We start from the raw sequence: 26724 nt of genomic DNA, 5'->3' as shown, positions 1-26724 counted from the left end.
ACATGACACCCATTGAGCATGTATGGGATGCTCTGGATCGACATGTACGACAGCGTGTTCCAGTTACTGCCAATATCCATCAACTTTGCACAGCCATTGAAGAGGAGTGGAACAACATTCCACAGGCCACAATCAACAGCCTGATCAACTCTATGTGAAGGAGATATGTCGTGGTGCATGAGGCAAATGGTGGTCACACCAGATACTGACTGGTTTTCCCCTACCTTTAACCTCTTAAGGCCCAAGCTGTTTTTTTACATGCATTTTTTATTTCTCTTTGCTATTTGGGCTTATTGGAACCTAATTAGAATAAAAACTAAGTATCATCTTTTGATATGATGTACTTTTAGAGAAAAATGATGTCCACATATGTGGATTCATGGTCCGAATTGCATTAGGCTAACATTTTCAACACAACTAATTTAAGTATGTATGTATGTATTTAGTGATTTAATTGTTATTTATTTCATTGGGACCATGTACAGCTTTTTAGCTGCATCAGAGCTAGCTTTTTTCCCATTTTACGTGTGTGCATGTTTACAAGCATATTAGCTGTTTCGAGGAGCCTCAGTCCATAAGTACACTTACGTGTACTTCATGTTTAGCGACCTACAAAGTTGCTAGTTTTACACTTTTTTTTTCAAATTTGCATGTCATGACAAATATACAAGGCTTTTATAAATATCTAAATCAGAATAAGCCATGAAATATGACAGAACTTCTACACAATTGTGGACATAAGAGCTAAAAAGTGCTGTCCACGTATGTGACCACTAAGCCCTAGGAGGTTAAAAAAAAGTTATGTGACGGACAGATGCATATCTGTATTCCCAGTCATGTGAAATCCATAGATTAGGGCCTAATGAATTTATTTCAATCGACTGACTTCCTCATATGACATTTACATTTACATTATTTAGCAGACGTATCCAGAGCGACTTACAGGAGCAATTAGGGTTAAGTGCCTTGCTCAAGGGCACATCGACAGATTTTTCACCTAGTTGGCTCGGGGATTAGAACCAGCGACCTTTCGGTTACTGGCACAACGCTCTTAACCACTAAGCTACCTGCCGCCCCACCTACTGATTTTACTGTAACTCAGTAAAATCTTTGTTGTGTTTATATTTTTGTACTTCACTTTCACTTTGAGCCAACTTCAGCATTAGCCAGAACGGGCACCCGACTCATGTTCGGGAGGCAGCCCGTTTCCAAAACGAATGCAATCACTTTTCACCTAGTACAAACCGCCTACCGGGTGCCCGGGCCAGTTTAATCATATCCCCTCATTGGTTGAAAATTGAGCACATGATCACTGTGAGGAGGAAGTGGAATCACGCATGTAGTTAGGCATGAGGCCATCTGATCCCCTAGTCTTTTTGTTCCTTTCTATCTCTTCAAGTCTTTGTCCCTGGTATCTGTTCATTAAAGATTACCCACCATAATATCAGTAAATCACAAGGACGTCTAGAACTTTAGCTGAAGGATCAATGTAGTAGTGTCACAATCCATAACAACTGATCAACCACCGTTCAGTCCTCCTCCAGATCCTTTGGTTTCTACTGACCTCTGCTGGCCATCAACTAGTAGTACAGCTTTGAACACCCTTCCAGAAAATATCATTGCGAAAAAAGGAGGTAGTTGACTTCTGAATTTTATTCTGTGTTAATACAATAAATATACAAAACAAACTACTCAACATGCGACTTAAAGGAGAGAAGAGAGTTTATGTACAGTACAATGAAATTCAGGATACCAGCCGACCAGTTGTCAAATTTGACAAAATCAACAAACATCCCTTAAAGTCTGCTTTATTTTTTAAATAACTTCAATTGATTCCATTGTCAGAGATGAGCAAGACAAATTTCATAATAATTCTGTGTTTTTATACTATATACTTGATACATTGATTAAAAAGCACAAGTTAAAGCCACAGTTAATCTCAAAACACTAACATTGCTTAGTTTCACCTACTGACTTCCTCACATTTCCCAGTTCATGCATTTTTTGTTTCCAAGCCAACAAATATTTAACAGGAACATTCAGGTGCCATTCGTTCAGATTTTCAAAATATGTAGAATAACTTAAAGTAGCTCAGCACACACACATATTCACAGGCATACACTCATACTCAAGACCACAAAAAGAGAGATGAATGACTATTAGACTAAGGAAAGCAGGAAAGTATAAAAAGGAGGAAAAACATGAAGATGTCAGCCTGTCTCTGCCTCTGCCCACATTAGTGTTCAACTGAACAACCAGCTATACTTGTTAAGACTTCACTTTGACTGACACACCCCGCAACACACACATCAATGATATTACAGCACACATGTGCACCCCTCTAACATCCCCAACCCCTCTTCATGTCACACTCAAAGGCTGAAAGTCACAGGTAGGTTCACAGTTATAAACACTCAAAACAAGACATGTTAAATTGAATGGAATCAGAACTTATTCAGTACTTTCTATCTAACATGATGAATCAAATCCAACAGAGGAAGACACAGAACAGACAAACAAACCAATAAACATGAAGACATAAAACACTGGGGGATCTCTCCTTTCACTCAATCATGCGATGAAGATAATATAATTAATACTCAGGCTATCAGCGTCTACACAGCCATACAGCACAGACCAATGATATAACTGGGATATAACCAATGATATCTCCTGTTCTGAAGGAGTGTTTGGAGAAAGAGGGACTACTGGACTGATTCACTTTAATGCACAGCATCAACTTCAAACAGACAGAATACTCCTTTTTCATCAGTTCACTCACTCACTGGAGTGTAACCATAGACTTCTATACACACAGATGCCTAGACCAGAGTAGTGTCCAGTTGATCTGCAAGCTTTGTCATGCACATAAAGAGTACATTACATCTTGATATTATCCTGAATAGTACTAACTAACTGAGGTATGTCTCCACTAGAAAACCAAGGCTGGAGACTAGCTAGCTCTCTCTCTCACTGGAGTCAAGTTGTTAGCATCTAGCTTAGCTAGCATACATGTGTCTGTGCAGGTCTGAAGGCCTAAAATACAGCTATTGGGTGGATGTGTCTGTGTGAAGGAGTGTCTACATGAAGTGCAACTTTACCACTAAAGCAAGGGACAAGGATAGAGGCTATGACATTTAGGTTCATGTCATCTGGTTCTTTGTTTATATTAAAAGGTATTTTGATCAAATGTTATCAAAGGCAAGACTACAAGGCTGTGAGAAAGAGAAGACACGGTTATGAAAAGTATAACCAAGACAGCAAAGACAGAATCCTGATTTCTGAGAAGCGTACCTGTTAAGTTTGGAAGATAGACTCGACCACAGGTGTCAGAGCAAACTGCTCTCTTTTAATCATAATGTTAACTGAACAATAACATCTCACGTGAGTGTCCTAGTGTATGAACTGAACAGATATAATAGTACCCTTCCTGATTGAGTTCTGATCAGTTTTCACTCACTTCTTGAGATTAAACCATTTAGATGTGATCATTCCGAGGTATTAAACACAACATTGTGGAATGCACAGCATTCATCATCAACACTAGCCGGTCTCACCACCAGAGGACAGACTCACTGACTAGTGCCCATCTCGGCCTGACCGGCTCAGGTTTCAAAAGAAGTAAACAAGTGTTACATTTTAACAGTACTTGGCTAAATCCAGTTAATAATTTAGTTGTAGAAGTGAATGGATAGCTACAGCTAAAATAGTCTTGGTGCAGTGAATTGACTTGGTACAATGCTTTAGAGGGAGTGAGAGAAAGAATATAATCTATAGCTGGTACTCACACAATGTATAGGCCTCAGCATCAACATATGGAGAGACTAATATCCATATACGCACGCATACACAGACAGCTGCACACCCATACACACAGCTACACACTCAAAGGAAAGTTTGCAAACACTTTGTGACATGACTAAGGGTTGTAGGGTAAGAGACAGGACAGGAGTGCATTAATAAAGTCACTGGGGTGGGCGGAGTTACAGCCCTCAGGGCAGGTGAGAGGCGGGGCTTGGTGGAAGCTGGGTGTCGCCATGTGAGCAGAATGAGACGGAGAGGGATCAGAAGGTGATGTCATAAACCTCAAAGATTCTACAGGAAGTACATCTGCACTGGGAGACAAATGGAACTGAATGAAACGATTCAAACAAGCCTCTCATGTCTACTTCCTGTTTTCATCTACTATGACATCATTGGTCTCATCCTTCTAGGTGTCATGCTAGTCATGTCAGTAGAGCTAGGTTAGGAGGGCAGGGAAACTCCAGTTCGCTCTGGAGCTTGGATTGGACGGAGAGAAGAAAGAGGGCGGGCTCTAGGTGGCTCTTCGGACCAATCAAATCTGTTGCTTGAATGCTCCGCTGGCGGCGTTGGAGGCTGCGGTAGCGGCGGCTGTCTGGACCGTCTTGTTGGCCATGACGCCCGTGGCGAACTCTGCCTGGGCCTTCTCAAAGCTGGCCCCAGTGGTGCGGTACATACCATGTACCTGAAGAAATGAGGGGGGGTGGGGGTAGAGTAGGGAGGAAGGGGGTAGAGTAGGGAGGAAGGGGGTAGAGTAGGGAGGAAGGGGGTAGAGTAGGGAGGAAGGGGGTAGAGTAGGGAGGAAGGGGGTAGAGTAGGGAGGAAGGGGGGGGTAGAGTAGGGAGGAAGGGGGGGGGAGTAGGGAGGGAGGGGGGAGAGGAAGAGAGGAAGGGAGGAAGAAAGGAGAGGGAGAGCAGTGAGAAGAGCGGAGGTAATTATCTACTTGAGCACGTCTATAAATACCCTGTGTTCATCATCTCAGAGACTGTGTGGGTGTTCTGGTTCCATAGTCTCATCGTCTCTAACATGGTGAAAGGCTGAGTCTCATTCATACCTTTATGAATATGATGAGAAATTGTGTGTGTGTGGTACCTTTTTGAACATGATGAGGGACATGGTAGCAAGGGCAGTGAAGAGAGCAGCGATGAGGATCATGATGATGCCAACAGGGATGCTCTTATTCAGACCAGTCAGAGCTGAGATCCACCCACTAGAGGAGAGAAGGACAACCAGAGACAGGATTTGATGTACTGAATCTCTATCAATATCAGGGTGAATTACATGTACTGAATCTCTATCAATATCAGGGTGAATAACATGTACTGAATCTCTATCAATATCAGGGTGAATAACATGTACTGAATCTCTATCAATATCAGGGTGAATAACATGTACTGAATCTCTATCAATATCATGTACTGAATCTCTATCAATATCAGGGTGAATAACATGTACTGAATCTCTATCAATATCAGGGTGAATAACATGTACTGAATCTCTATCAATATCAGGTTGAATAACGTACTGAAACTATCAATATCAGGTTGAATAACATGTACTGAATCTATCAATATCAGGGTGAATAACGTACTGAATCTATCAATATCAGGGTGAATAACATGTACTGAATCTATCAATATCAGGGTGAATAACGTACTGAATCTATCAATATCAGGGTGAATAACATGTACTGAATCTCTATCAATATCAGGGTGAATAACATGTACTGAATCTATCAATATCAGGGTGAATAACATGTACTGAATCTCAATCAATATCAGGGTGAATAACATGTACTGAATCTCAATCAATATCAGGGTGAATAACATGTACTGAATCTTTTCCAAGTGATGTCAGAGAACAGTGTGGCCGTGTCACTCACTGCAGGAGAAAAGGACAACTATAGACAAGATTAAAGGGTGAATTACATGTAACCTTTATTGATTGTATTTCTATGTGCAATCAAAGTTCAGTACGTTGCACCCTCTTGAACGATGCCCTGGGTCTATTCTCAGAGAACAGTGTGACTGTGTCACTTCCTGTTAATATCTGTGACAGCTTCCTGTCCTCACCTGGCACCCCAGCCGGAGATGCCAATGGACTGCATCACGTGAACACCAAACTGACAGATGTAGACGAAGAAGAAGACGAAGAAACGGAATGAGCTGTCACTCCTGGAGAGAGAGAAAGGGAGAGGGGGAGAAAGTTTGCTGTTTAATGTTGACTGAAAGACATGTTTGTTTGTTTGTTTGTTTGTTTGTTTGTTTGTTTGTGTGTTTGTGTGTAGCCACCTGAAGGCTCCGTAGAGGGGTCTGTACCAGCAGACGAAGGAGCAGGGAGTGAAGATCATGAACCAGAGCATGGACAGGCCGAAGTCCACTCCCCTGGACGCATCCACACAGAACCAGGCCAGACAGCCAAACATGTTGGCAAACAGTGTCCCCGTGTGGACTGGAGCAGAACCATAAACACCATACCATTGGTTAGTTAACATTAAATACGTTGCAGATAGAAATGTAACGTACAGAGCTGATATAAATCTTTGTTGTGTAGAATAAAGGTGTAGAGATCAACTCTAAACATTACATTTCTATCTGAAACTGTCTCTAACCAGAATAGAAAGAGGAGTGGGAGGCCTCAACATCAACAGTGAAGAGGTGACTCCGAGATGCTGACCTTCTAGGCAGACTGGCCAATAAAAAGAAAAGATTCAAAAGACTGGTGTTTTGCGGGTACTATTTAATGAAGCTGCCAGTTGAGGACCTGTGAGGCGTCTGTTTCTCAAACTAGACACTAATGTATTTGTCCTCTTGCTCAGTTGTGCACCGGGGCCTCCCACTCCTCTTTCTATTCTGGTTAGAGCCAGTTTGCGCTGTTCTGTGAAGGGAGTAGTACACAGCGTTGTACGAGATCTTCAGTTTCTTGGCAATTTCTTGCCAAGAAATTTGAAATACATTTCCTTCATTTCTCAGAACAAGAATAGACTGACGAGTTTCAGAAGAAAGTTATTTGTTTCTGGCCATTCTGAGCCTGTAATCGAACCCACAATTGCTGATGCTCCAGATACTCAACTAGTCTCAAGAAGGCCACTTTTATTGCTTCTTTAATCAGCACAACAGTTTTCAGCTATGCTAACATAATTGCAAAATGGTTTTCTAATGATCAATTAGCCTTTTAAAATGATAAACTTGGATTAGCAAACACAACGTGCCATTGGAACACAGGACTGATGGTTGCTGATAATGGGCCTCTGTACGCCTATGTAGATATTCCATAAAAAATATGCCGTTTCCAGCTACAATAGCCATTTACAACATTAACAATGTCTACACTGTATTTCTGATCAATTTGATGTTATTTTAAATGGACCAAAAAATTGCTTTTCTTTCGAAAACAAGGACATTTCTAAGTGACCCCAAACTTTTGAACGGTAGTGTATGTATAGAGCCTTGTCATCGTGGAATGCACTGCCACCAGAGGTTACTCAGGCAAAAAGCAAGTTTAGCTTTAAAAAATATTGTATCACAGCACCTCTCCTCTTTCTAAAGATCTAATTTAACTGTAGTGTATATAAGAATATGAATAGTGTGTAAATAGTATTTTTGTTGTCTCTTGGTGTCTTTCCTATATACAACTTGTTTTTTTAAATTTAATGTAATATTTTATTTTTATTTCACCTTTATTTAACCAGGTAAGCCAGTTGAGAACAAGTTCTCATTTACAACTGCGACCTGGCCAAGATAACGCAAAGCAGTGCGATAAAAACAACAGAGTTACATATGGGGTAAAACAAAAGATAAAGTCAAAAATACAACAGAAAATATATATACAGTGTGTGCGAATGTAGTAAGTTATGGAGGTAAGGCAATAAATAGGTCATAGTGCAAAATAATTACAATTAATATTAACACTGGAATGATAGATGTGCAAGAGATGATGTGCAAATAGAGATACTGGGGTGCAAATTAGCAAAAATAAATAACAATATGGGGATGAGGTAGTTGAGTGGGCTAATTTCAGATGGGCTGTGTACAGGTGCAGTGATCGGTAAGGTGCTCTGACAACTGATGCTTAAAGTTAGTGAGGGAGATAAGAGTCTTCAGAGATTTTTGCAATTCGTTCCAGTCATTGGCAGCAGAGAACTGGAAGGAATGGCGGCCAAAGGAGGTGTTGGCTTTGGGGATGACCAGTGAGATATACCTGCTGGAGCGCAGACTACGGGTGGGTGTTGCTATGGTGACCAATGAGCTAATATAAGGCAGGGATTTGCCTAGCAGTGATTTATAGATGGCCTGGAGCCAGTGGGTTTGGCGACGAATCTGTAGTGAGGACCAGCCAACAAGAGCGTACAGGTCACAGTGGTGGGTAGTATATGGGGCTTTGGTGACAAAACGGATGGCACTGTGATAGACTACATCCAATATGCTGAGTAGAGTGTTGGAGGCTATTTTGTAAATGACATCGCCGAAGTCAAGGATCGGTAGTATAGTCCGTTTTACGAGGGCATGTTTGGCAGCATGAGTGAAGGAGGCTTTGTTGCGAAATAGGAAGCCGATTCTAGATTTAACTTTGGATTGGAGATGCTTAATGTGAGTCTAGAAGGAGAGTTTACAGTCTAACCAGACACCTAGGTATTTGTAGTTGTCCACATACTCTAGGTCAGACCCGTCGAGAGTAGTGATTCTAGTCGGGTGGGCGGGTGCAAGCAGCGTTCGATTGAAGAGCATGCATTTAGTTTTACTAGTGTTTAAGAGCAGTTGGAGGCTACGGAAGGAGTGTTGTATGGCATTGAAGCTCGTTTGGAGGTTTGTTAACACAGTGTCCAATGAAGGGCCAGATGTATACAAAATGGTGTCGTCTGCGTAGAGGTGGATCTGAGAGACACCAGCAGCAAGAGTGACATCATTGATATACACAGAAAAAAGAGTCGGCCCAAGAATTGAACCCTGTGGCACCCCCATAGAGACTGCCATAGGTCCAGACAACAGGCCCTCCGATTTGACACACTGAACTCTATCTGAGAAGTAGTTGGTGAACCAGGCGAGGCAGTCATTTGAGAAACCAAGGCTATTTAGTCTGCCAATAAGAATGCGGTGGTTGACAGAGTCGAAAGCCTTGGCCTGGTCGATGAAGACGGCTGCACAGTACTGTCTATTATCGATCGCGGTTATAATATCGTTTAGGACCTTGAGCGTGGCTGAGGTGCACCCATGACCAGCTCGGAAACCGGATTGCATAGCGGAGAAGGTACGGTGGGATTCGAAATGGTCGGTGATCTGTTTGTTAACTTGGCTTTCAAATACTTTCGAAAGGCAGGACAGGATGGATATAGGTCTGTAACAGTTTGGATCTAGAGTGTCACCCCCGACCGCAGCAGCTTTCCAATCTCTGGGGATCTCAGACGTTACGAAAGAGAAGTTGAACAGGCTAGTAATAGGGGTTGCGACAATTTCGGCGGCTAGTTTTAGAAAGAAAGGGTCCAGATTGTCTAGCCCAGATGATTTGTAGGGGTCCAGATTTTGCAGCTCTTTCAGAACATCAGCTGTCTGAATTTGTGTGAAGGAGAAGCGGGGGGGGGGGGGGGGGGCATGGGCAAGTTGCAGCGGAGGGTGCAGAGCTGGTGGCCGGGGTAGTGGTAGCCAGGTGGAAAGCATGGCCAGCTGTAGCAAAATGCTTGTTGAAATTCTCGATTATTGTAGATTTATCGGTGGTGATAGTGTTTCCTAGCCTCAGTGCAGTGGGCAGCTGGGAGGAGGTGCTCTTATTCTCCATGGACTTTACAGTGTCCCAAAACTTTTTGGAGTTAGTGCTACAGGATGCAAATTTCTGTTTGAAAAAGCTAGCCTTTGCTTTCCTAACTGCTTGTGTATATTGGTTCCTAAATTCCCTGAAAAGTTGCATATCGCGGGGGCTATTCGATGCTAATGCAGTACACCACAGGATGTTTCTGTGCTGGTCAAGGGCAGTCAAGTCTGAGGAGAACCAGGGGCTATATATGTTCTTAGTTCTGTATTTTTTTTTTATATAATCTTGTTTATTTAAGATTGAGAGGAAATTACTTTTAAAGAACAACCAGGCATCCTCTACTGACGGAATGAGATCGATATCCATCCAGGATACCTGGGCCAGGTCAATTAGGAAGGCCTGCTCGCTAAAGTGTTTTAGGGAGCGTTTGACAGTGATGAAGGGTGGTTGTTTGACCGCGGACCCGTTACGGACGCAGGCAATGAGGCAGTGATCGCTGAGATCCTGGTTGAAGACAGCGGAGGTGTATTTAGAGGGTAAGTTAGTCAGGATGATATCTATGAGGGTGCCCATGTTTACGGATTTAGGGTTGTACCTGGTAGGTTCGTTGATAATTTGTGTGAGATTGAGGGCATCTAGTTTGGATTGTAGGATGGCCGGGGTGTTAAGCATATCCCAATTTAGGTCACCAAGCAGTACGAACTCTGAGGATAAATGGGGGGCAATCAATTCACATATGGTGTCCAGGGCACAGCTGGGGGCTGAGGGGGGTCTGTAGCAAGCGGCAACAGTGAGAGACTTATTTCTGGACAGGTGGATTTTTAGAAGTAGAAGCTCAAACTGTTTGGGCACAGACCTGGATAGTATGATAGAGCTCTGCAGGCTCTCTCTACAGTAGATTGCAACTCCACCCCCTTTGGCAGTTCTATCTAGACGGAAAATGTTGTAGTTGGGGATGGAAATTTCAGAATATTTGGTGGCCTTCCTAAGCCAGGATTCAGACACTGCTAGAACATCAGGGTTGGCGGAGTGAGCTTGTTGTTCTTGTCTACTACTGATCTGTACTTTGTGACCCCAGGAAGAGTAGCTGCTGCATGTGCAGTAGCTAATGGGGATCCTATTAAACTAAACAGTGAACACACACACAGTGTACACACACACACACACAAGACAAACACACAGCGTACACACACGGTCAATTAAATAATTCACAATGAGCAGAACTCTACCTTGGGGCTATTATAATGGCATGGCTCTGGGCATTGTATAAAGTCTGGTGTGTTGTAGTGTACAGTCACATTGGCATGGTATAGTCATAACTATAGTGGCAGGATTCTGAACCATACTGAGGAATCTAACACTTCTATAATGCTCTCTGGTGAGATGGGGAAGAGTACATAAAGGTGTGGGGAAAAGGAGAGGAGAGGGTGGGAGAGACAGAGAGGTAGAGAGATATGCAGATGGAGAAATAAGGGAGATACTGTAGGAGAGGGGAGAGCGAGAGAGGTAGGAGTGCCCTAGACAGGTTGGAACTCTCAAAGCCTCCCCCCAGTCACCTGACCCGGTCACATAACCAACCACATGACTAGCTGCATCATGTGGTAGTAGAATTCTACACTGTGCTATTAGCTCATATCTAATACATGCTGCATTCATGTGTTCCTCTGTACCACTTCTCAATGGCCTTTTCAGCTCTAACGGACTGGCTGTCAGGCAAGACTTTGAAAGAGACAGTTGGATATTTGGAGAATAGTATTTTTTTAAAGCTTGCGACATAACTTAGGCAAACGTTCAGGCATATTGAAAGTACAATTCTAAAGTGTACCTTTGCCATAGTAGAGTCTGACTGGACAAGGGAGCAGGGCAGTTAACATATGAGGTCACACTTATCCAGATGTAGTACCGTATTTTCCGCACTATAAGGCGCACCGGATTATAAGGCGCACCTTCAATGAATGGCCTATTTTAGAACTGTTTTCATATATAGGGCGCACCGGATTATAAGGCGCATAGAATAGAAGATACTGCAGTCAAACGTTTGACTGGGGTTGCGTTATGCATCCACTAGATGGAGCTGTGCTAAAGGGAATGTCAACAAAACAGTCAGATAAAGTCCAACTTTATTAAGCGTTCTGACAACAATTTTGGGGTCTTTATACACACACAAGTGGTGTGGGACTGTGAGTAAGCACAGTAACGGTGTTTACTGACAACAGTAGCCGTAATGCTGCAAGCGGTGCGGCTTTGTAGTTTACCAGTCGTACTGAAACATTTCATTATTATTAAATTGTTTTTTCATACTGAAACATTTTGACAGAGCGCCGTGTACAACCAGTATGGATCAACCAATTAACCAATTGATCCATATATAAGGCGCTCCGGATTATAAGGCGCACTGTCGTTTTTTGAGAAAATTAAAGGCTTTTAAGTGCGCCTTATAGTGCGGAAAATAAGGTACATGATCTTGGGTAGAGACTGGAGCTAGGCGTATGTGGTTATGAGGTATAGGGAACATAGATACAGTCACTCACACATCCAGATGTAGTACATGATCTTGACAGTCTTCTGGAAATCTACAGGGATGTCCACTGTGATGTCATGGTAGAAACAGGGACCCACAGGGAACTTCTCTGGGAGGGGAGGCCAGTTGTTTTTCCTACCTGAGACAGAGGAGAGAGAGGAGAAACATGCTTGAATGATTCTGCTAAGATGTTGTATGAACTTTTGGGTCTGACAAAGCTTAACGTTGTTTTAATGTGGAAACATTGAATGTTGTAGGAAGGTTGGTGCCAACCTCCTGATGCGTTGAGCGACTGCATCTCTCTCTCCCGGCGGTCTAGCTCTGCAGCCTTCCTCTCCAGCTCCTCCTGTCTCCTCAGCAGCTCTGCTGCAGCCCGCACCTGCTCCTACACACACACACATAGTCAAACAGGGCGCACTGACACTATACAGTACACAGAGATGTTGTAGATGTTATCCAGGCTAGATCAGGCTCCATATGGCTGACAAATCTGATTTGATCTCTGACAATTAACTTCAAGTCAACTTGGAATTGACATTGAGGGAGCTGACTTAGTTTTTGTAACGCATCTCTGTGTCTCTCTGTGTGTGTGTGTTTGGCAGAGACTACGGTGTCAGCACAGATCACTGCACAGTCCCAGTAGTCATCTCCAACTACTCTATCTCCATGCAAGTCAGAATAATTAACGCTCTGCTTCTTATTTTACAAAATGCTAAATTACTGCACAGTGCATCTTTAAGGTAGGAAGGAATGATTTGTAGGGCAAGAGACAGGAAACTAGTCACATGCCTTATCATTGCCAACTTCCTGGAGCAGCATTCTGAAACCATCTCAGTGTGTATGCCCATGGACATGGATGTGTCCGTAGAGGTATAAAAAGTCCCTAAAACTTTAGAATAAGGCGTTTTCTTTTTCCTGTGTAATCCGTCTCTCTCTAATACACCTCTCTTTTTGCAAACACTAAGTTACACTTCTCCCTCAGGAGGCGAGGTGTGGAGCTAGGCTGTCTCCACACGGTCACAAACAGCTGTTATTAGAACACGCCACACTCAGAGGGAGAGCCTGCTGCCTCGTAGCCTGGAGCTGTCACCCCACCCGAGCATGCTGTTTATATGGAAATACATTCCATAGCGAAAAGGTGCAGCCGAAGACCCAACGCTACAGTGAGCTCTCCTCTCTTTTCTTCAGAGGGGTGGAATTGCATGGTGTAAAAGGATAGAAAAGGATGTGAGGTCGGTGTGTGTGGTACCTGTGTCTGTTGAGGCTGTGAGTATGCAGGCGGTTCTTCCGTCGGCTTCATGATGGCTGGTTGTGTGTTGGTGGTGGGGGCCGGTACTTTGGGTGCCGTGCCAGGGGGGACCTGGGAGAAAATACAAACATCACACACTGGTTTAGTGTCAAACGACACCCTATTCTCCATGTAGTGCACTACCTTTGACAAGAACCCCATGTAGCTCAGGTCAAAACAAGGTAGTGTACTAGTGGTCCTCTGTAGCTCAGTTGGTAAAGCATGGTGCTTGCAAAGCCAGGATAGTGGGTTCGATTCCCAGGACCACTTAAAAATGTATGCACACATGACTAAGTAGCTTTGCATAAAAGAGTCTTCTAAATGTCATATTATATAACTAAAGGGGGAACAGGGTGTCAATTGAGAAGCAGACATTCGTGAATCAGAATCTTCAACCACTCCTCCTGGAAGCTTTTGACGCTGAATATAATAACATAATGAACACTAATCATCTGTAGTCACCATCAGTCCCATATCAGCACTTCTATTTCTAGCTCATCAATGGTCGCTCTCACACATCCACCAGCCCACCTCTCCTCAGCACCTCTAACAGTGTGCAGTGTACTGTGCAGTTCTCACCGGCTTGGCATCTGTGAAGGGGTTGTACTCTTCCAACCCTGGAGGAGCATTCTGTGTTACTTGTGTCACTGACGGATCCTGATAGGAAAGGAAAAGAGAGAACAAAGTCAGTGTTCATACTACTACATACAGTATATCACCAGGAGCAGTGAGGGAGTCAACAGGCTGCACTCCCATGTAGTAAATCAAGCCTATATCTGCTGCATTGCCATGGTGTGATGACTGAACTCTGAAGCCACTCCTGTGTGACGTGAATGGATCATCTGTAGTGGATGCTAGCCTAGCCTAAGTTTACTATGATGTCTGCTTACAAATCAAGAGCACCACCACCACCAGCCTCATCTACCTAACCTGGCCTCGGGTTTTCAAAAGTCAATATGAACTCAGACAAACAGAACTTACTTTCATCTGAAGAAGATAATTCCTCCAGTTCTAAGGCTGCAGACAGACCGCCCCCAACAACAGGCTACCCTTCACTGTCAACCCAGGGTTATAATCCAAAACTGGCAAAGACGGGATGATTCCAATCATTTTCCCCACCACAGACAGCTATAAATATGGCAGAGCCCACTAGTTAGAGGAGAGAAGAGAACGCCTTCCTCTGCTAAGAAAAAAGACGAACAGGAAAGGGCTCTGGGTACTGCTGTGGTCATGCTGTGCTGTGTAGACACACAAAGATACACAGTCTAGGCTAATCATTATATTTCATCAACCTTTAGTTTAGGCTATGCAGATTCCAGGTTGGTTTCAGTCAGTTAAAATCTCAGTTTCATAGGCCTACTTTTTCTCCAGTCTCCTTGTAAATCCGGGAGGCTACAGGTAGGCTATTTGCCAAGTGCTAAAAGTAGGCCTATAGGGGCACCTCCCAGGACTGGCGCATTGTTTAACTAGTGTGTGTCCACTGTGTCCACAGGTGTGTGCTGCCGTCAGCTCTGAAACAGAGAATAAGGTGTGCCTTGGTGTAGGCTATATCGTCGCTGTGTGTGTGTGTACTGTGCACATGGATGCATGCGTGTGTAGGGTGCATTTTAGGTAGCCAGCACACAACGACAAGAAGTTTCACTCATGCAGCATAAATTCAGATGATACTCAGGTTCAGTGCAGTCCAAGATGGCCTAGCCAATAAATCCAGTGCAGTCCAGTCCAGTATAGACTGCTACAGACTAGTGCATTCCAGTATATCCAGTTATAGCCGGTACAGTCCAGTATCAGTCAATCTGTCCAAGTCTAACCCTCCTCCTCTGTTCTGATTGAGTCTCATGTCTGTATTTAACAGAGGCAGGCTGCTCCTTTTCCTGACCACAGGCAGGTCATCAATATTTCAGGGTGTATCGTGATGAATCTTTAATATGGTCCTGACGCACAGCCAGATACACACAGCGCTTAAGTACCAGCACACCCCATGGAACTTCAAAACTACAGGATAGGCTACTGCTTAGCCTACAGTACAACATAGCCTAGATCGGGCCAACCTGTTGAATCTATGTGAAACACAACAAAACCATCTCAGTTAATATTAGAAATGATGGGCCTCTAACATAGCTCCACTTGAAGCTGAAGTATTCCTCTCCTACTGAGAGCGTCTCACTGAGAGAGAAAGCAGCCGTACACGCCGGCACTACTGCCACAGCAACAACGACGCTGACAGACAACGTTGACACGCACAACATTTACACACAAACACGTGGGTGTGTGTTAGATAGGCTATAAGTTCTCCTTCTCTACACCGATCTCACTGTGACACAGACACCGCAACGACGACTTCTTCATCAGCTGTTTGTTTGGTATAGGTTTTTATGAAGGCAATTGATTTGATAAGAGACACTACCATGAAAGAGCAGGAAACAAGTCTGGGGAAAGCAGTCAAAAATACCCTAAGCACCAGCTGTCGCCATGACAGCACCATATGATTTCATGAACTATTGAAGAGATCCCGGAGTTGCATGGAATTAATCACTAGGCTACTGGCTTCAAGGCTAAAACGGGCTGAAATGGGGAGTCAACTAACAATGCCATTACTGACAGTGGTCTATGTTCTAATAAGTTAGCCTAGGCCTAATTCTGAGGTGCACAGATCCGGTCATTGAAGACCGCAGTCCCTGCTGGTTTTCATCCATGCCTTTTAATCACTTTTCAGAGAAACTAGGTGTGTGCTGTAAACTCTGTGCAATATGTGATTTATTGATCCATTAAGTGACAGGGAGGAGCCAAACACAACAGGACAGCGGCCCACTAGGACCGGGGTGAGGCAGGCACCCATGTCCCAATTCAAGTGACAGATGGGAACACTTCAGGGCCGGGGTGAGGCAGGCACCCATGTCCCAATTCAAGTGACAGATGGGAACACTTCAGGGCCGGGGTGAGGCAGGCACCCATGTCCCAATTCAAGTGACAGATGGGAACACTTCAGGCCGGGGTGAGGCAGGCACCCATGTCCCAATTCAAGTGACAGATGGGAACACTTCAGGGCCGGGGTGAGGCAGGCACCCATGTCCCAATTCAAGTGACAGATGGGAGCACTTCAGATGGGAGCACATTAGATGGAATCACTACAGACTTCCAGCTCTGAAATATGACCAATCCTGTATGTTCACACACATCGGATTCTTCTGAGATATATATACACACACACACAGTTGAAGTCGGAAGTTTACATACACTTAGGTTGGAGTCATTAAAACTTGATTTTCAACCACTCCACAAATGTCTTGTTAATAAACTATAGTTTTGGCAAGTCGGTTAGGACATCTACTTTGTGCATGACACAAGTAATTTTTCATACAATTGTTTACATACAGTGAATTATAAGTGAAATAATTTGTATCACAATTCCAGTGGGTCAGAGGTTTACATACACTAAGTTGACTGTGCCTTTAACAGCTTGGAAAATTCCAGAAAATGATGTCATGGCTTTAGAAGCTTCTGATAGGCTAATTGACATAATTTGACTCAATTGGAGGTGTACCTGTGGATGTATTTCAAGACCTACCTTCAAACTCAGTGCCTCTTTGCTTGACATCATGGGAAAATCAAAAGAAATCAGCCAAGACCTCAGAAATAAAACTCTAGACCTCCACAAGTCTGGTTCATCCTTGGGAGCAATTTCCAAACGCCTGAAGGTACCACGTTCATCTGTATAAACAATAGTACGCAACTATAAACACCATGGGACCACGCAGCCGTCATACCGCTCAGGAAGGAGACGCGTTCTGTCTCCTAGAGATTTACGTATTTTGGTGCGAAAAGTGCAAATCAATCCCAGAACAACAAAGGACCTTGTGAAGATGCTGGAGGAAACGGGTACAAAAGCATCTATATCCACAGTAAAACGAGTCCTATATCGACATAACCTGAAAGGCCGCTCAGCAAGGAAGAAGCCACTGCTCCAAAACCGCCATTAAAAAGCCAGAATACGGTTTGCAACTGCACATGGGGACAAAGATTGTACTGTTTGGAGAAATGTCCTCTGGTCTGATGGATATTATGTTTTCTTGGTGACTATGGTCCCAGCTGCCTTGAGATCATTGACAAGATCCTCCTGTGTAGTTCTGGGCTGATTCCTCACCGTTCTCATGATCATTGCAACTCCACGAGGTGAGATCTTGCATGGAGCCCCAGGCCGAGGGAGATTGACAGTTATTTTGTGTTTCTTCCATATGCGAATAATCGCACTGTACGCCTATGTAGATATTCCATAAAAAATCTGCAGTTTCCAGCTACAATAGCCATTTACAACATTAACAATGTCTACACTGTATTTCTGATCAATTTGATGTTAATTTAATGGACAAAAAAGTTGCTTTTCTTTCGAAAACAAGGACATTTCTAAGTGACCCCAAACTTTTGAACGGTAGTGTACATACATACAGTGGGGAGAACAAGTATTTGATACACTGCCGATTTTGCAGGTTTTCCTACTTACAAAGCATGTAGAGGTCTGTAATTTTTATCATAGGTACACTTCAACTGTGAGAGACGGAATCTAAAACAAAAATCCAGAAAATCACATTGTATGATTTTTAAGTAATTAATTTGCATTTTATTGCATGACATAAGTATTTGATCACCTACCAACCAGTAAGAATTCCGGCTCTCACAGACCTGTTAGTTTTTCTTTACGAAGCCCTCCTGTTCTCCACTCATTACCTGTATTAACTGCACCTGTTTGAACTCGTTATCTGTATAAAAGACACCTGTCCACACACTCAATCAAACAGACTCCAACCTCTCCACAATGGCCAAGACCAGAGAGCTGTGTAAGGACATCAGGGATAAAATTGTAGACCTGCTGGGATGGCTGGGATGGGCTACAGGACAATAGGCAAGCAGCTTGGTGAGAAGGCAACAACTGTTGGCGCAATTATTAGAAAATGGAAGAAGTTCAAGATGACGGTCAATCACCCTCGGTCTGGGGCTCCATGCAAGATCTCACCTCGTGGGGCATCAATGATCATGTGGAAGGTGAGGGATCAGCCCAGAACTACATGGCAGGACCTGGTTAATGACCTGAAGAGAGCTGGGACCACAGTCTCAAAGAAAACCATTAGTAACACACTACGCCTTCATGGATTAAAATCCTGCAGCACACGCAAGGTCCCCCTGCTCAAGCCAGCGCATGTCCAGGCCCGTCTGAAGATTGCCAATTACCATCTGGATGATCCAGAGGAGGAATGGGAGAAGATCATGTGGTCTGATGAGACAAAAATAGAGCTTTTTGGTCTAAACTCCACTCTCCGTGTTTGGAGGAAGAAGGATGAGTACAACCCCAAGAACACCATCCCAACCATGAAGCATGGAGATGGAAACATCATTCTTTGGGGATGCTTTTCTGCAAAGAGGACAGGACGACTGCACCGTATTGAGGGGAGGATGGATGGGGCCATGTATCGGGAGATCTTGGCCAACAACCTCTTTCCCTCAGTAAGAGCATTGAAGATGGGTCGTGGCTGGGTCTTCCAGCATGACAACGACCCGAAACACACAGCCAGGGCAACTAAGGAGTGGCTCCGTAAGAAGCATCTCAAGGTTCTGGAGTGGCCTAGCCAGTTTCCAGACCTGAACCCAATAGAAACTTTTTGGAGGGAGCTGAAAGTCCATATTGCCCAGCGACAGCCCCGAAACCTGAAGGATCTGGAGAAGGTCTGTATGGAGGAGTGGGTCAAAATCCCTGCTGCAGTGTGTGCAAACCTGGTCAAGACCTACAGGAAACGTATGATCTCTGTAATTGCAAACAAAGGTTTCTGTACCAAATATTAAGTTCTGCTTTTCTGATGTATCAAATACTTATGTCATGCAATAAAATGCAAATGAATTACTTAAAAATCATACAATGTGATTTTCTGGATTTTTGTTTTAGATTCCGTCTCTCACAGTTGAAGTGTACCTATGATAAAAAGTACAGACCTCTACATGCTTTGTAAGTAGGAAAACCTGCAAAATCGGCAGTGTATCAAATACTTGTTCTCCCCACTGTACATACACCCACAGATATATATATATATATATTTTTTTCTTCCTTCATTCGGATCCCCATTAGCTGTTGCAATAGCAGCAGCTACTCTTCCTGGGGTCCACAATCTGCAGCAATATGTGAGAGCAGAGAAATGCATAGAGGGCCTAATCGTGTATAGCCCAATAAATAAGACTGTTTATGTGGCGCTGTGGTCAGCACACCACTCCACAACTCGTGTTGAGTTACACACACATTTCTATAGAGCACAGTTAGCTGTGGGAAGTACACCATTAATTCCTTCACTAACAATAAAACCATGCTTACGATCAATTATCCTTATACATAGGCCTAAGCATCAACCTACAGCCGAAGCCACATCATCCAAACAACAAGGAGGGGACAGAATTTAATGAGGGCAACTCTGCTGCTTCAAGGAGTGACAAAGCAATGATTAAAGGACCACAAAGGGCAAGTAAGTGTGTGTGTGTGCGCGCGCGTCAGAGCAAGCAACCGTGGCAGTGAGTAAACTATAATTTAATTGAAAGAGAGAGAAAGAGAGCGAGAGAGAAAGTGATAAAAGAAGGAAGGAAGAAAGAGGTTTGTGTCTAAAACAAGGTACAACAACTAGCCTGGGAAGTAACCTAACCAAGTAAAACTCAACTCCGCGATGCAGGCCTACTTCTCATCAACGGAGTTGAGCGGCACCCTAGTGTGGGCGGACTGGAGCGCGCAACGTCACATAAAATGAAGTTTTTATCAAAAACTACAGATTTCAGCACCCAAAGAATAGCCCGCAATTACACGGGTAAATGTCCTTATGAGATGTCGCGAGCTCCAGTCCGCCCACACTAGTCGCCGCTCAACTCCGTTGATATGAAGTTGGCTACATCATGGAGTTGAGTTTTACTTAGCTAGGAAGCAGCCTAAGCAAACAATATAAAGCAGGTCCTGTTTACCAAGCAAATAGAGTAAGATGTGCTGTGAGGATCAAATACCCAGTTTCTCCCTGGTGAGACACTTCTACAAAGACAGTCTACAGATCTAAGTAATAAGCTACCATTATCATAATGAAAGCAATGCAACATCTCATCTTACAACCACCACAGTAGCAGGTATCAATGCAGAATTCCTGGAAAGCAAATGTGGTGGGGTCACAGAATATGATGTGACATTATGACAGCACAGCAGCACATCAAATGACTGTAGGCATCCATCATATCATGTTGTTTTGATAAAACGACTTAAACTATTGGCTGGAATAGAGTATTCCACCAGTCAATCACAATGTGGTGATTGAATTCCAAGTCAACAGTTGAGCTATCTTTGGGACACAACATTGGGAGTCTATTGGTTGGACTCCCTGAGTTGTACATCATTCTGGTGGTTGGCGACGGAAAATAACCATACCTCAATATAGCTGGCTTCACCAAAATAACATGTCCTGTCAACAAAAGCATATGTATAATCTCTAGGAACTCTACTTACCAGACATGAAGTGAACTGTGTCCCTAGCTATCAAATAAACGTTAGAATCCAACTTTTGTCCGAATCGCACCATATTCATCCCAAGTTAGACAGCGGGCTGCCATTAGACCACGAACTTCATGTGAGACTTCCTAGCACAAAATCTACCACTGTTTACACAACAGGAATATGGTGCGCTTTGGACAAAAGTTGGATTCAGATGTTTATTTGATAGTGAGGGACACATTTCACTTTATGTCTGATAAGTAGAGTTCCTAGAATTTATACATATGCTTTTGTTGACAGGAAACGTTTTTTTTGGGTGAAGTCAGTTATATTGTGGTATGGTTATTGTCTGTCGCCAACCACCAGAACAATGCCCAACTCAGGGAGTCCAACCAATACAGACTCCCAATGTTGTGTCCAAAGCTAGCTGAGCCGATGGATACCCCCAAAGAGTGGGATTATCATTCCCAGAATCACTGACAACAAAAGGCAGTGCTCCCATTCACCCCCTCTTCTTCCAAATACATCACACACACGTTTCCATAGCATGTGGGTTGTGCTCAGACTTCAACTCTGCAGCCTTTACATTAGTAAACATCAGCGTGTGGCCATTGAAGATTAACCTACATTGTGTCAGTTGTGAAAGGGCGTATTTTGGACATATATAAAAGGTACGTTGTTTCCCATAACATAAAAAATTGTTAATGCTACACACAGTCTAATCCAAGCAACACTTTTGCCTGATGAAGTCTGTACCACTGCTGTCATGTCCACCATGTCTGTAACACTGCTGTCATGTGTAACGTTAGACACTAGTTGGCTGGCTGCCTACCAACATCAATGAGTTGTCCTCAATGAATAACTCACAAGTATTTAATGAATCATCATGAGATGAGGCCACAGAACAGAACTAAGTGTGTGTGTGACGTCAGACCATATACGCTACCTGTCTAGCAGAGCTAAACACTTCAGGAGAAGACGCACCACAATAGATGGGTGGCAAGTCTTCAGCTAGTTAACGTTAGCTAGCTAGATGTAGCAGCCAGCATACTGACACCGATAACATCACACATGACAAGAATACGCTAAATCATCTAACTAGCTAGCTTACTGTACTAGCTAATATCGTTTGTAAATAATTGCCTGATACAACTTTATCTTTGTTCAAAAGAACGAATTGCTAGCTACTGTTAACGTCTAGGTTGAAGATGACAATATATTTTCGACCTAGGCTAATGTTAAACGTTTGCTATAAAGTGTTGCAGCTAGCTAGCTGACGTTACTGCTGCTGTGCTGTCAGTGTCATGCCAGGGGAAACGACGTGACACTGCTATCGCTAGAAAGCTATTTAGCTTAGCTTAGCAAGCTAAATTGAATTCAATAGAGCTTATATAGCTAGCTAGCTATCATAATCAGGCTAAACAATTAGCATAGCCAAATGACAGACCGGTGAGTATTTCACCTACCTGAAAAGGGTTATTGAATTCAGGGTCCGCGAACGGGTTGTGGTCGAAATCTGACATTGAAGTTCGATGATGTCTTCAATTATTAAAAACCGAAGTCGTAGTAAAACATAAACAGGTGTACTTCAAAACAACGGCTGCAGCTAGTATTGTCGCGGATTGCTTTGACCTCCGTGCCGCCAGCAAGAATAAGCAAGAATCAGGCCGTGACCTCGGCGATTTTCCTTCTAAATAAAAGTACCGCAATGAAGATTGTGAAAAATAATACAAACGGTCGAAATTCGTAAAATTTTATGAGGAAATGTTAGCAGACAGAAGGTTGTTTAACAATATAAAAAAATGAATAGTTAATCGCCTTTATAGGACAAATAACATTATAGCATTGACATTATTGTTAACATCATGCTCAGTCCCCTCCTGTACTCCCTGTTCACCCATGACTGCATGGCCAGTCACGACTCCAACACCATCATTAAGTTTGCCGACAACACAACAGTAGTAGGCCTGATCACAGACAACGATGAGACAGCCTATAGGGAGGAGGTCAGAGACCTGGCCGTGTGGTGCCAGGATAACAACCTCTCCCTCAACGTGACCAAGACAAAGGAGATGATTGTGGACTACAGGAAAAAAAAGAGGACTGAGCACGCCCCCATTCTCATCGACGGGGCTGTAGTGGAACAGGTTGAGAGCTTCAAGTTCCTTGGTGTCCACATCACCAACGAACTATCATGGTCCAAACACACCAAGACAGTCGTGAAGACGGCACGACAAAGCCTATTCCCCCTCAGGAGACTGAAAAGATTTGGCATGGGTCCTCAGATCCTCAAAAAATTATACAGCTGCACCATCGAGAGCATCCTGACTGGTTGCATCACCGCCTGGTATGGCAACTGCTTGGCCTCCGACCGCAAGGCACTACAGAGGGTAGTGCGTACGGCCCAGTACATCACTGGGGCCAAGCTTCCTGCCATCCAGGACCTCTATACCAGGCGATGTCAGAGGAAGGCCCTCAAAATTGTCAAAGACTCCAGCCACCCTAGTCATAGACTGTTCTCTCTGCTACCGCACGGCAAGCGGTACCGGAGTGCAAAGTCTAGGTCCAAAAGACTTCTCATCAGCTTCTACCCCTAAGCCATAAGACTCCTGAACAGCTAATCATGGCTACCCGGACTAATTGCACTGCCCCCCCCCCCCCCCCCCCCCCCCCCCCTCTTTTATGCTGCTGCTACTCTGTTAATTATTTATGCATAGTCACTTTAACTCTACCCACATGTACATGTTACTTCAACTACCTCAACTAGCCGGTGCCCCCGCACATTGACTCTGCACCGGTACCCCCCTGTATATATAGCCTCCCTACTGTTATTTTATTTAACTTCTGCTCTTTTTTTCTCAACACTTTTTTGTTGTTGTTTTATTTTACTTTTTTATTTAAAATAAATGCACTGTTGGTTAAGGGCTGTAAGTAAGCATTTCACTGTAATGTCTGCACCTGTTGTATTCGGCGCATGTGGCCAATACAATTTTATTTTATTTTATTTGATTAAAAGTAATGATTACCAGATAGTTATCATTGTAACAACAGTAATACAAATAACAAAACATTATCTATAATGCTACTATTAATAATAATAATAATAATAATAATAATAACAATATTAATAATAATATTATAATTATAATAATAAACTTTAGAGGGGGGTCCATTCCACTCAGGAGCACTTAATAGTTTCCAAATCCACTGAGTTTACTCCACAAGCAGTGTCGCTACTCATTTTGCGGGCATATTTCATATCAGACATACATATTGCACCATACACAATTTTCTGTACATTGTGTTGCAGTAAAATGGACCCGAATGTGTAAGGTGCAATATGTCCAATATGAAAAAACTATTAGATTTAAGTTGATGGGCCACTCTATAAGGGCCGCCAAATGAGCAGCGACGCTCCACTGGGTGTAAACTCTGTGGATTTGGAAACTAGAAGTGGTCCTGAGTAGAATGGACCCCCCTTTTTCTGCGACAACGTTCAGAGATAATTTTGTTCAGTGCAATAAATGATAGGAGTACGAACGTAAAAACCCATGTTGACCATTTATGCTTGAAAAATTAAAAATAAGCATATGAAAGACATAATATCTTATAGAAATACTTGTAATTATTCTCTGTATGATAACTACTATAAAATATTGATACTTGTGCACATTTTCCATCATTTTCACCCGAAGTATTCATTTACAATGTATACAGGATGGGACTTTTATTCTGAAGGATTCAAAAAATCTGTGACCTGGAAGTACTTAGTTATTCTTGCCTGCTTCACAGTGGTCTTGTTTAGTCTCATCAACAAAATGGCTAACCTGGGTACTAGTCTCTTTAACGAACGTTCCACTCATTGCCACTCCTTGTCATTGCTAAAGAGACTTTCCTTTCCGCAATCCTCAAATATGAACATTCTATCATTAATGAGCTCGAGGAGATCAGAGGATTTGATCCTGATTTGATAACCCGCACAGCTATCATCCAATTACAATGTTTATGCAAATTAGATTGATAGGGAAAACGTTCTAAAGTTTAATTCATACATTTGATTAGAAACATTCTAACATTGGGCATTCTGATGTAATACATGTAATTGTAAACATAAACATTGGGCGAGGGAGAAAAGAGGATTCACGTTTATTGTATTTTTACCACCAGCCAATGTGATCACAATCACACCAGAGAAGCCATTCAAACTTTCCCGCCAGTTCATTTTGAAAGCTGTAGCCTATTTTATATCCATCAAGCAAGAGCAAGGTACTTCTTTCCTGGAATATATATATATATATATATATATATATATATATATATATATATATATATATATATACTTTTAATTGCTCAAAATAAGTGACCAAACTATATTGCTACTTCTGGGACATGCATTGGGCTAGGCTACTGGTTCAAGAGCTATAAACGGAATACAGAGAGGATGGAGGAGAGAGCAGCCAGTGGAGCTGCCAGCAGAGATGCATGAATTGAGCAAGAATGAAACAGTGAAGACAGAGATGTGTAAATTATAAATTAATTCATAGGCTGGACTATTAATGCACCATTTGTATGCTAGCCTACATATTAGGCTGGCATACTACAGTGAAGGCGACCACCACCTGTGCTATGCAAGCCAGAGACAAAAACATATTTTTGTCTGAAGCACGTTTTGTGCCAATGAATTGAAGTTGAACTTGCCTCAGTTTAGTTAAATGTGCAATAAAAAGGTATAGTGCCTATGCCTATTTAATGAAACCCTGGATGTTGATGTAGGCATCAGATCGCAAAGCAGGCAATACCCATTCCCCACTGAACTCATTTTTGGAAATGGCAAGTTCACTTTCTCACCCATAAATGCATATCAGATTCAGAGTGTTTAATAATCACATGTACAATCAATCAATCAAATTGTATTTATAAAGCCCTTTTTACATCAGCAGATGTCACAAAGTGCTATACAGAAACCCAGCCTAAAACCCCAAACAGCAAGCAATGCAGATATAGAAGCACGGTGGCTAGGAAAAACTCCCTAGAAAGGCAGAAACCTAGGAAGAAACCTAGAGAGGAACCAGGCTTTGAGGGGTGCCCAGTTCCCTTCTGGCTGTGCCGGGTGGAGATTATAACAGTACATGGCCATTAAGGCCAGATTTTTCTCAAAGATGTTCAAACGTTCATAGATGACCAGCAGGGTCAAATAATAATCACAGTGGTTGTAGAGGTTGCAACAGGTCAGTACATCAGAAGTAAATGTCACTTGGCTTTTCATAGCCGGCATTTAGAGGTTGAAATAGCAGTTGCGGTAGAGAGAGAGAGATGAAAACAGCAGGTCTGGGACAAGTTAGCACGTCCGGTGAACAGGTCAGGGTTCCATAGCCGCAGGCAGAAGAGTGGAAACTGGAGCAGCAGCACGACCAGGTGGACTGGGGACAGCAAGGAGTCATCAGGCCAGGTAGTCCTGTGGCATGGTCCTAGGGCTCAGGTCCTCCGGGATGGGTTGCAGGTGTGATTGCAGGGTACAATGAAAATCTTAGGCACCGAGCTCCAACATGCAGGACTAAGTTAAAGATGGGGTCCTTTTCATTAAGAGGGATATCTAACGTGGATCGCTAAAATAATGATTATGATCACATTTTCTCCATTTAAATATTATACTTATTGGGACTACTATACATTTGTCAGCCAAGCACGAGTGATCATTGTAGCCTTTCATCGTCTAGACATGATGTTGAAATATCTTCACCAGGCTTCCGTCATAGACTCAAAACAATAAACAAGAATTACAGGGGTCAGTTTGGAAAAATGAATCCTGTGCAAATCTTCCTCTGGAATAATTGTAGTTTTTGATTTAACCTTTATTTTATCAGGGAG

The 26724-nt window shown here is 43.0% G+C and overlaps 1 protein-coding gene across 1 annotated transcript; it reads right to left on the bottom strand.

The window, feature by feature from the left end:
- Positions 1-1636: 1636 nt before the first annotated feature.
- On the bottom strand, positions 1637-22503 carry LOC311127382 (secretory carrier-associated membrane protein 1-like). Its single transcript, XM_084159230.1, has 9 exons — positions 22323-22503; positions 13935-14012; positions 13317-13427; positions 12341-12452; positions 12078-12206; positions 6093-6252; positions 5874-5975; positions 4894-5011; positions 1637-4486 (listed from the first exon to the last, which is right to left on the bottom strand). Exons 1-9 carry the CDS (start codon positions 22377-22379, stop codon positions 4337-4339), a joined length of 1017 nt encoding a protein of 338 aa, XP_084015356.1. The 5' UTR covers positions 22380-22503; the 3' UTR covers positions 1637-4336.
- Positions 22504-26724: the final 4221 nt, after the last annotated feature.

The sequence above is a fragment of the Coregonus lavaretus genome (assembly GCF_964263955.1).
Source record: "Coregonus lavaretus genome assembly, chromosome: 4".
In the NCBI taxonomy this organism is placed as follows: domain Eukaryota; kingdom Metazoa; phylum Chordata; class Actinopteri; order Salmoniformes; family Salmonidae; genus Coregonus; species Coregonus lavaretus.
This window is presented reverse-complemented; position numbering and strand designations above follow the sequence as displayed.

What these genes read in the sequence shown, in the direction of transcription:
- LOC311127382 (XM_084159230.1), bottom strand. Translation starts at nt 22,379, where the DNA reads ATGTCAGATTTCGACCACAACCCGTTCGCGGACCCTGAATTCAATAAC. An exon ending in CCCCTCTACGGAGCCTTCAG is followed by an intron (nt 5,976 to 6,092) that starts GTGGCTACACAC and finishes CTCTCTCTCCAG; the next exon opens with GAGTGACAGCTCATTCCGTT. An exon ending in ATCTCCGGCTGGGGTGCCAG is followed by an intron (nt 5,012 to 5,873) that starts GTGAGGACAGGA and finishes TCTCTCCTCTAG; the next exon opens with TGGGTGGATCTCAGCTCTGA.